The sequence below is a fragment of the Corapipo altera genome, unplaced genomic scaffold (genome assembly GCF_003945725.1).
Source record: "Corapipo altera isolate COAL_440 unplaced genomic scaffold, ASM394572v1 2b, whole genome shotgun sequence".
Classification (NCBI taxonomy): Eukaryota; Metazoa; Chordata; class Aves; order Passeriformes; family Pipridae; genus Corapipo; species Corapipo altera.
Genome location: NW_020884874.1, coordinates 16,027,626 through 16,039,185, shown reverse-complemented (window position 1 = coordinate 16,039,185; position 11,560 = coordinate 16,027,626). Strand labels below are relative to the sequence as shown.

At 41.5% G+C, this 11,560-nt stretch overlaps 1 protein-coding gene across 2 annotated transcripts; it reads left to right on the top strand.

Moving 5' to 3' along the window:
• Positions 1–402: 402 nt before the first annotated feature.
• On the top strand, positions 403–8,828 carry HDDC2 (HD domain containing 2). 2 transcript variants are annotated; one of them, XM_027633380.1, is made up of 5 exons: positions 414–844; positions 1,774–1,876; positions 3,670–3,738; positions 7,354–7,492; positions 8,684–8,828. In XM_027633380.1, the coding sequence occupies exons 1-5, from the start codon at positions 786–788 to the stop codon at positions 8,776–8,778; spliced, it is 465 nt and encodes a 154-aa protein (XP_027489181.1). In that variant the 5' UTR covers positions 414–785; the 3' UTR covers positions 8,779–8,828. The 2 variants fall into 2 exon arrangements, with proteins under 2 accessions (XP_027489186.1, XP_027489181.1); XM_027633385.1 differs by lacking the exon at positions 3,670–3,738 and having other exon boundaries at positions 403–844.
• The last annotated feature ends 2,732 nt before the right edge of the window (positions 8,829–11,560 follow it).

Here is an 11,560-nt window from a genome sequence, read left to right as displayed (position 1 = left end):
GGGTGTGCGTGTGCCCGCCGGGCTGTGCGTGTGCCCGCGAGGGTGTGCGTGTGCCCGCCGGGCTGTGCGTGTGCCCGCGAGGGTGTGCGTGTGCCCGCGGGGGTGTGCGTGTGCCCGCGGGGGTGTGCGTGTGCCCGCCGGAGCGTGCGTGTGCCCGCCGGAGCGTGCGTGTGCCCGCCGGAGCGTGCGTGTGCCCGCGGGGGTGTGCGTGTGCCCGCCGGCCTCCCGCGGGGCCGGTTTCCCCGGCAGTGCCCGGACAGCGGCGGGGGCGCAGTCGGTGGAGGCCGGCGGAGAGCCGGGGCCTCCGCCCGAGGTGTGCGTGGCGGCCCCGCCGCGGCGCCTCCGGAGCGGAGGCGGCCGGGCCGGGCTGGGCTGGGGCTGCGGCGAGGAGAGGGGGGCTCTGGGCAGGGCAGGGCAGGGTAGGGTGCCCTGGCCCTTCGGCTGCTGCTGGGCCGTGCTTCTGGCACAGTCTTGGGGAGCCCGGTCAGGTCGTTGGGGCAGGTGTTTCCTGAAAGCATCGAGGCTCACCGGCGCGTGGAGGTCACGGTGGGGCAAAATTTCTTCTGGTCTCTCTGAAGAGAGGTAGTTCAGTTCCAAGAATTTTAACGTTTACAGTGCCATGGTCTAGGAGACGTGGTGGTGTCCTGCCAGAGGTTGGATTCCATGATCTCAGAGGTGTTTTCAAACCTGACTGATTCAGTGATTCTGTGACACTCGTGCAGAGAGTACCACGGACAGGATGGGTGTACAGGAACGTGGCGAAGCCAGAGAGTGTATCCGATCATATGTACAGGATGGCAATGATGGCTTTGGTGACTGAAGACAAAACCCTTAACAAGGACAGGTGAGACTGCCTCTAGTTATCAAGACCATGTGTTAATGTTGAGGGAGAGTTGCAGACCAAATGCTAAAAAGAGCTGTCGTCCTAAGAGCTTCTAAAACACACTGAAGGAGTTTGAAAACCTTTCCCCTCTTTTTTTCCCTCCATCCTTTGGACAGGGTGCTGTTTACCTGGAGAACTGAAAGGGGCTAAAAACTTCTATTGCTAGACTGCGAGTGCAGAGGCAAGTCCTTAGTGCAGAGGCTCTGAGCTGGCCTTCTCTCAAGCCGTAAGTAAGCAAGCTGAAGATACTCGTTGAACATAGTCTGAAGCAACAGACAGCAAGGGCAAAGCCATACACCACGTGGATTTTGACTGAACTAGTATTCAGCAGCAGTTAAGGAGCCTCAGTAAACCTCTAGCACAGTAGAGAAAGCTTCATTATTTAATGAGTTGTTGAGTCCACTACAGGATCATGCTTGCTTATTCCCTTCAGAAGCTGATGTGAAGGCTTTTTTGAGCATTTTGCTGCAGACTGGCATAGCCATAGAGCTGTGAGTGTCAGATTATATAATGAATTTGAAATGGCTCTAATCAGATTACCTTCTACCTGTTGAAGTATATCATATAGTTAATTATCACAACATCTCTGAAAGCCAAATGTACAAAAGCTAAGTACATGACCTTTGAATGCTATGCTCTGGTACGTGGTGTATTTATATTTAAATCTATATTTACAAGCAGCAGGAGCTAGAAATCAGAAACGAAAAACATGTCTGGGTAGAAACTACTTCCCATGGCAAAGAAGTGAAAAATGTAAAGTTTAAAAAAAACTCCAGCCAACCCGCATAATATAGGAAGGGTATAAATTCTGTCATCTCTTAGCTTTGTGGATAACAAGATTTAACTTAAAATGCTGAAAAGCTAATTATTCTGTCTTTGCTTCTTGTCAGATGCATACGATTAGCTTTGGTTCATGATATGGCTGAATGCATTGTTGGAGATATTGCTCCTGCAGATAATATCTCAAAAGAGGAGAAACACAGGAGAGAAGAGGTATGGACATAAGGTGTGAAAACACATCTGCAAAGCATTCTGTATGTTTTTAATGGTTTGGTGAGGGGACACTAAGCAATATAATACTGTCATTGGCATTACACAAGTCTGCCACAACCAACTACAATTTTCAACTCATTGTGATTTTTGTATCCTTAACATCACCAAGTACAAAGTTATGACAGGGGAACCTTCAAAGTAATCTTCATCTTGGCCATTTATTCCCAAACTAACTGTAGTTTTGATAGCCTGAATAAGTCATTTCAGCAGCCTTACCAAAAGGTAGAGAGCAGGGTGTGGGTGCACTGACTGGGATGGATGACAGTTCATGTCAGATCATATGTGTGGTGCCAGATCGTGCAGTTGTGACAAAGACTTTATTGAAACCTTTTGCACGGGACTCCAGACACAGGTGTCTTTTTTTGTTTTGTTTTGGGTTTGTTTTTGTTTGTTTGTTAGTTTTTTGTTTGTTTGTTTTGTTGTTATTGTTGTTGTTGTGAGTGCAGCATGCCTAGAGTTACTTTATTTTTGGTCTTGTACATATCCAAACTGTTGGTTTGTCATTTCTGGTTTGTGGCATTATTTGAAGAAAATTGAAGAAAATGTAAACCACTTCTGTAGCCACAGCTAGAGGGCAACGTGTCGCCTCAGAAACTCGTGATAGCCTTTTTGTTCAGTGTAGGAACATGCTAGGAAGTACCTTGAAAAAATGAAATACCACAATTACAGTCAGTAAAGATATTACTTCAACAACACTGAATATGAATAGATCTGTAGTTTCCACTTTCTTAGCAAAAAGCTTACTCCTAGAGTTAGTCACAGCCCCCCTAATCCCAAGTTTTAAACAGATAAGCATTAAAGAGGGAGGGGAATAATCACTGAAGCATTATGTTACACTCTCTGAAGAGCTTCAAAACACTGAACAGAAAAAAAATCTTTCCTAGAAGCCTTTAAAGGTTGTTGTATCACTGAGAATCAGGCTTCAACTTTTGTCTAGAGAGAATTCTGATTTGAATTTAGGCAAGGAAAAAGGTATTTTGATGCCTAAGTATGTTTAAAAAGTTTTCTTGAGTATTTTCAGCTCCTGCTCTCATTTCACTCATTGAGAACTTTGCTTTGTGGGAAGAAGGGTAAAGCATTAAATATTTAGGATGATTCTGAAATACTTTGTTGAAAAAATACAGGAAGGGTGGCAACTTCAGGAGGTGGCTTGAGGGGAATTATCAATATTCTGCTTCCACTGCAGAGTTCTTTTTCCCCCTTTGCTCTACAGCCGATGTTGACCTGGTTTTGAAGTTTGCTTCTTGTGCAGTAAGTCTAACCAGCAAGTCTTGCCCAAGGCTAAGGCAGCAGAAAATGAACTTGATTTAAAAAAAAAGTTTGGGTTTTTTGAGGGGGAAGTTTTTTGGGTTGGGCTGGGTTTTCTTCCAGGTAAGTAATTTTGACCTGATAACCTTGAAATCTGATGAGCTCCAGAGCTGGAAGGAGGTGGGAAGGAACAAGACCTTGATGCTTCAGTGGTGGGGGGCAATGGAGTGCATTTGCACAGGATTTTTTTCCTCCTTTCTTAAATATGTTATTCCAAAGGTGCTACCACCTTGGCCTTGGCCAGTGCTGTAGCCCTCTTCCCTTCCCCCCACCAAAACCTTGCCATGCCAACACAGTACAATAATATTCTGTCTAGTGTATGTTTCTACAAACTTGGTAACAAGTAGATAATTATTCAGAAAAGACAGTGATAGAAATGTGCTCGCTCAAAAGATAGGTAAATGGAAATGGCCTCTTTTTTTCAGGCAGCTATGCAAGAACTGACCCAGCTTCTATCAGAGGACCTCAGAAAAGAAATCTATGAACTCTGGGAAGTAAGCTTGCATTCTCTTAATCCTATGGTAAAATTCAGGGTGACCAAGTCTCTTCTTCCTGTGTACCTGTGAAACTGTGCCATCTCTTATTTTGACCTCAGAAAGCTAGATTCATTTGCTTAGGAGATAAAGTTTAATGGTATGAGTCAAGGTCATTTTAGAATCCATGTCTAACAGAAACCCTGGACTTTGCCAAAATAACCAGTTTTGGCCTCTGGCCTCTCAGAGTTCTAGATGAACCTGTCCAGGGCTTGATTTGTACAGCTGAAAGAAGGGTTTGTCCTCTACATCCAGCTCACTTGGGTATAAATCTGGGTTTTTTTATTACATTATCTCTTGTTCACATCTGGCCCTTTGTAGCTTTTAATACAGGAAGAAAATAATGGGAGCTGATGACGCCACAGATTATTCTCTGCTTTTTATACAAGTAATTTCTGTGATTTCTGTTTCTTTATTATAAAGCCCACTAGGCTAAAATATTCAGTAGTAACTTAAAATGTTAAAGTAAATTAAAACTTAAGTTTGAACTTAAATATGACACAAACCAGCGCTTTTCTACAAACACTATGGATTTCTTGCCTTGTGTACCTTAAAAGGATTGGAAAGTATCTTCTGTATTTGAAGGTGATTTAACTTTTTTATGTGAACTCATGCAGTTAATTGATAAGATCTTTTATACTTGTAAATGAGGGATGATTAGATTATTTCCAAAAAATTCAATTTTATAATTACTGTGTTTCATCTTCTAACATACAGTCACATGAGGACAAGTGTACCCACAACCTCTCATTCACATGTTGCTGCAAACAAAGCATTCTATCTTACTTGGACTTTATGACCTGATTCTGTATCTTATATTGATATTCTTGCTTTTCTGCTTGGAATGTATTTAAATTCCAGATATTTGCATCCAATTTCTGCCTTTTGTTACAACACCCTGTTTGTTTGTGGGGTTTTTGTTTTGCTTTGTGTTTTTTTTTCCCCTGTTATAGTCGTTTGGTGAACAGGCAGTGAGAATGTGTTCTCAGAGCTATATTTCAGGGTAAAGAGGGTAAATCACCATCATCAGATCTGAGAAATAAAGTGTATGGATTTTTTTACTGAGCACTGGTTCCTTCTCCCTTGGGAAGCTGTTATAATTGAGGAAAATGAGGTTTTGATAGATAAGGTTAGTCCTGTAGAACTGGTATTTTTATTTGCTGGTCTCAGTCTTATGATTGTATAAGAGCTGGTTCACTATGGAGTCAGTTCTTCAGTGTGTTAGCTTTTCATCATTCTCATTAACCATAATTTAATATATGTGCACTTTTGATCATTTGGTCTTTGTTTCTACCTTCGGGATAATTTATTGGCATTGAGTCTGCAATGCATAGCATGAGTGCAACCCACATAACAGCGAGGATAACCTAAAAATCTAACATTCATATGTAGTCCCCCTAGTGAAACAACTAGGTGCTTCTTAAAAAGAAAAGAAAGAGGCAGAAAATAAGAAGCCTCCAATCATTTGGTATGATACTCTGCTCTCACCTAGCCAGAGGCATTTCCCTGTGATTTCTTTTGTGAGTGAAGAAAGTTATGGACCAGAGATGAACAGTGGTGGGGCAAGATCTGTTGATACTCTTAGCAGTTCTTCCTGCACTGCTCTACCCTTGTCTCTGCCTCTCTTTGCCTTTCTGCTTTACAAGGACTATTGCTTTGGGCTGTGTTGGTGGGCACTCTGCAGGTGTAGAGGGGAGAGGCAGCAGAAAGATGCCTCATATATTTTCGCTTTATAACAATCCAGAATATGTTAGAAAAAATAATAAAGTAAACGAGTCAGCACATTTTGGCACTGTCCTGCTTTTTTATTCTCAAGTGCAAAAGCATGGGAGTAATTTTTAAAAGATGGCCTGTGGCGTTGGAAAGACTAGTTACTGTTTTTCCAAAGTGTGCTGTTGTTTCAGTCTTAAACACCTTTGGGGAAGAAACAGTGTTTATTTCAGCACTGTACACAGTTGCACATATAGTAACTGATGTTTCTTGAGGGTAATGTGAGCTGAGGTATGAATAAGATCTGGTGGGTTGTATGGCACAAAGAGGTTGGTAGCAGATTGATACTCGCAGTTTAATTGCTGGTGGTGGGTCCGACTTTTACAGGAAAACAGTCCTAGTTGTTCTTCTCCTGAAGTTCTCCTTTGTAATGCTCACAAGAGTTTGTTGTCTTTGATGGAGCACCCCACTCCCCCCCCCCCAAAAAAAAAAAAGAAAAATAGTAGAAATAGATTTAAGAAAATAAGAAGTAGTATTTAAGGCAAACAAACTCAGGTTGAAAGGAGAAAAAGAAGATAAAACATTGAAGTGAAATTGATTACTAAACTAACAATCAAAATGTAACTGAAAATTCCAAGTATCATTGAAATCCAAGTAGAATAGTAAATGAGTCAGTCATGGCTATCAAAATCTGGATTTTTGACTTCAAAGGTAAAGTAATAAGCCTAAGTACAGGCTCCTAGTAGTATGTCAGACAAGGAAATGACTCACGCTTACCTGTGCTGGAATTACAAAGCCAGGATCTTGCCACTGTGATGACACTCACACCACAGCTGTTGTCTTAAGATGCAGAAAGGGATGGCATGTATTTTGGTCAGTAGGAAAACCTCTTCCTGTACTTGTGCTGCTCTTATCTGCAGAACTGCTGTGAGTCACAGGTTCTGTGGATCTGGGAGCACAGATGGGATGGTGTGTACTTAAGGCTGATTAATGGTGATGATGAATGGAGTCGGCCTGCAGAGGGTATCAAGGTGATTGGTAACCTGCACAGAAAAAAACCTTTTTCCTGGGGTTGATTTTGGAAGTCAGGAGAAGACCAGCTAATGAGACATCACATGCAATGTGACAGAGAAAATGAAATGGCAAACCTGTCTGCAGCCATCACTGGAAGCAAATGACAGCAACATTGTTCAAGTTGACTAGAAATGGGAATAACTCACAAATATATGCTGATGATTACTGTAGAGAGGGAAAAGATAGCCCAGAGATTAAAGGACTTAAAGTCTGACGGGGGGGAAACCCCTCAACCACTCCTCTTCCTATCTCTTGGGAGAGACATAAGAACATAAGCAGCTCAGACAGATTAGACCAAAAAGATTAGGAAGGAATGACAGGAGAAATGTAAAGAACAGCTCCATATGGAAACAGCAAGTAGTGGAGAAAAGTGCAAAATAGGTCTTAAAAATAGGTGATGACAATGCATAGGCACACTCTGTGATAATTCATATTAAGCCAGGCCTCAAATAATCTTTATATGTAAAATGTTATTAAATGGAACCTATTGTTTAACTTGTATATGGTGCAGGGTTGCTTCCGTATCATCCCTGATTCAGCCAAAACAATTGATATATTTAGACTTAGATTATGCAAAAGAATTGTGTTCTGAGTCCCATTACATTTAATATAAATTTGGCACATATTGTGTTTTGCTGAATAGCGTCTTAAAAACAAAGTGAAAGATGTAACTGCGGTGGATATTTATGGAGTGGCTTGTACTAATGAAGAAAATTCTTGATACATAAAGAGCTTTTAATACTTTGTTTCAGAGAAACAAAATTATTTTCCTATAACTTCAAATCTTTTCAGGAATATGAAAACCAGTCTACTGCAGAAGCCAAGTTTGTAAAACAGTTGGATCAGTGTGAGATGATACTACAAGCATTTGAGTATGAAGAATTGGAAAATACACCTGGCAGATTGCAAGATTTTTATGATTCAACTGCTGGTATGACATTTGGGCTTTTTATTTTTCCTCTTTCATAAATGAAATAGATAAATCGCCTTTTTTTCTGACAGACATTCAGAGCAAGTGAGAACTAGTTATTTTACTCATTGCTCAAGTACCCTAAACATTTTGAGGGAAACTTAATCAGTGTGAAAATACCTTATATTTGTCTATAGATATTGAGCCTGAATTTCATTTATGCCAAATTCCTTTTAGATCACTTTTTTATCTAGACAGAGGCCCAGCTTTCATTACACTTGCATGTGTTTAAGAAACTCCCTGAAACATCAGAGGAGGCCTAAAGGAGTCTTCAGCCTTCACAGATGCTCTGACAGCAGCTTGTTTCTACTCTATTAGTGTTTCATGAGCCAGTGAAGTAGCATTTGTTATCTCTACGTGAGCTGTGGTTGTGTGTGACCTGCCTAAGGTTCATGTATGTGAGAACCACCTCAGTGAAATGGTTTAGCTGCAATTGTATTACCTTTTATTCTATCCATTGCTTTTCATCCTTTGCAAAATAAACTGATAGTTGAAATAGGTAAAATAATAATCTTTATAATTTTAGCAAGGGAGCTGAACACCAGAAGAGAACTTGTGACTAAGTCAACCAGTCCTGGAAAAAAACTAGGGGTAGACAAACTCGGGAAGAGGACTAGCAGTCACCAGACACTTCCTGACAAGTCCCATTTATACTTCAGTGACTCCTTGGGGAAATAATAAGCTCTCTGAAAAATGTAATAGGTTGATTAGGGAAGACGGAAAAAAAGGACTACATAAACAAAGCTGGAATACCTAATTTTCTAACTGACATCTTTACCCTCCTACCACAATTCAGTAAACTAAACTGAGCTGGTGTCTGAGTAGAGCCTACAGCATACACCCCAAGTGCACCTGTAATTGGAGTGGTTTCCTGTAGCAGGATACATAGTATCGGATTATCTTGGTCAGGGTGCATCCCTTTTTCAGCTCTTAAGGTCTTAATATGGCACAAAATATAAGCTTTTTGGTAAGAAGGGCTGTAACTACTGTTACTCCATAGTTGGATCAAACTGTGAGTATTCACTTTCTTAAATAATTTGACATTTATTCTGAGCCTGAAGTGATATCACTGCTATCATTCCAATGCCAGCCTTTCACATGTGGGAAAATGACAGCCTTATTCATTAAATTTCCCTTTCTTTTGTTTTGCAGGAAAGTTTTTTCACCCAGAAATACTTCAGCTTGTATCTCTGATTAACACAGAAAGGAATAAAAAAATAGCTGCTACATCTCGTCCGCATTCCTGAGGTGCTCCTAAATGCTGTAGCTATAATAAATACTTTGTTTTATATTCTGTGCATTATGTTTCCTTCTGTAAGATCACTGATTCTGCCAGCAGATTTTTTTCCTGTGCATTCATTGCTGAGAATCCCAGGACCACTTAGATAGAGCAGGGAGCATATTTACCTCCCAGATCAGAGTTTGTGTCAAGGACCAAATATTTAGAATTATCTTGTTTGGGTTTTTCCTTTTTTTTTAATCAGCCTTTGATTAATGCAGTCTCGGTTACAAATAGATCCTCCGCTGGGGAAGTTCAAGTACGTTTACAAATTAGCTGATTGCAATCTAATCAGTTCATGTAATGCACTGTGTATGTCTTGCTCTGTGACTTCCAAGTATGTATGGATTTAATTACCTTTCAGTGGGTTAGTATCCACTCACAGTGCTACGCAGAAATGAGACCAAGGAGCACGTTCCTCTGCGAGCTCTTGACTGAGCCTAGAGATGAGATTTCTTTCGAGTACATAAGCCTTAAGAAGTGATGGTGGATAAAATTGGTAATCTCATTAATTATATTTTCTCAATATCTTCATTGTTTCATAGGACTTTCCCACTGTGCTGTGTTCATGTGCTGTGTCAAGGACTGGTGCCAACATTTCTATAATTCCAATATTCCTTACTCCCCCTCACCCCAGACTGGCAGTTTTACAGACTCTTTGACAGGTAATTGATAATCACAGAATAGCTGAGGTTGGGAGGGATCTTTGGTGTTTGTGCAGTCTAACGCAGAAACCTCTATACTTGTGGAAAGCTGGTTCCCTTCTTCTGGCTGTTACACACTGGTACTGATTCTGCTGTAACTGAGTTTCTGGCAGAAGTAATATTGCCAATGTAGAAGTACAGAATGATTGGGAAGCAAAGCTGTAGTGATGGTAAATGCCATAATGAGGCCAGTGTCTGCACAGCCAACTGCTGAGTTGTGTGCAGCTGGAGATTAGGGCAATGTCATGATTACCAAGTAAGCAAAGTTTGCACCTGGAAAATTTACATGGTCGAGACCTGGAGCTCGCTTCTCTGTCTTCCGCCTCATGTCAAATGAAGCAGCATAAAACTAAATTCAATTGTCATCCAGTTTAAAGATGGGTAATGTAGCTGAGCACACATTTTCAGGCACCATGACTCAGGAAATGTTTCCTTTATGCAAACCTCAGGGGCCTGACCAAAGCTTGTGCAGCATTCTGCAGCTGGTGCCTTTGGCAGAGGCACAGAGTGCTGGGTACAGCTGCTGGGAGCTCTTGCTTTAGGGGTTGGCACAGTGCACAAAATCTGCAGAGCATATTGGTCTGGTCCAGAGGAGATGTGAGATGCCTGCTCTGCTGGGAACCCCACAAGGGAGCAGTTGTGCCCTGTGGAAGCCCTGGAAGAACAAGTTGTGCTTTCCTGAGCAATAGGAAAGTGGTTATTGGCAAGACAGTCATACTGCAAGTGGGATGGAGTGGGGCCCACTGAGCTCTCTTCAGCATATTTATTCCACCAAGATGCACACAGATTATAGTCTCTATTAGTTTCCACTGAATGCTGAGCGTGAAAGAGCTACAGATGCATTGAAAGACAGGACTGAGAACATTCTTAACAAACCAGAAAAGTGGCCTTGAAGAGATGCTTGGTAGAAACATACACAGCACAAGCGCTACCCTAAACGGGAACAGTCCATTCCTGCAATGGAGTAAGGAAGCTTCCCTTTTCTGCAGGGGATGTAGGGGACAGTGTGAAACCCCAGTGCAGTGGTGCTAGCCTGAGAAATGGAGACATGGTTTGGGTATGCATTGCGTTGGATTTGGGTTTAAAAAAATGTGTAAAATTACATTCCCTTCTACTTGCTGCCACTGCAATCCTATGTCAGTTTTGGACACTGCATTGTGACAGAAACAGGAGTTAGCTGAAAGGAGATGGGAGAAGAAGGTGTGATCAGAAAGCATGAGCTGTGATGAGAGGTTGACAGATAGGTTAGCAAACAGCCTGTGGGGTTTCAGGCTTCCTTATGCAGTTCTAAAGTGCACTGCTCACCTGTAGGAAAAGGTGTTGGACCCATGACCTGCAAGAGGAACTTGCCTCCTCATATGTCTTTCTTCTGATTTGTTCATATCAGCATTGACCCTACACCTAGTGGCAGCTGCTGTCATGACAGTAACATTTAAGAATTTTTATGGAAGTGAAGCTTGCCTGGCCAGCCTACCTCCACTAGCACTCTTGAAATTATGCTCTTAATGAATGCAATTAAATGCAATTTACTGCTCCCCAGAAGTATTTTCAATGTCTATACATACATACGTAAATAAATTAAATGAGGTCTAAATTAGTGTCCCAACAGTGTTTGGACTCCATGTTTTGAGCTTGGTTTGGCTGCTGGCCCTGCTCAGAAGGTCAGTGGTTTTAGACCTAGATATTTTCTGCCATGCATTTCACTTTTATTGAACTTAGTTCAAGTATATTTTCCATTGAACCTCAGAATTTTCAAAATTTGGGCCACAGATTTTTCATGGGGAATTTCAGGCCCAGAAGAAACTGAACAGATTTTAAAAACTAAGTAAAAATAGCAGATTATGTTCATGCATCTTACCTTGATATTCTTCCATGAAATACCAACGCTTATAGATGCACAGTAATCATAGAATCATAGAATGGTTTGGGTTGGAAGGGACTTTTAAGACCATCTAGTTCCAACCCCCCCCCGCCATGGGCAGGGACACCTCCCACCAGACCAGGTTGCTCAGCACTACTAGTAAACACAGAATTAAAACATCACAA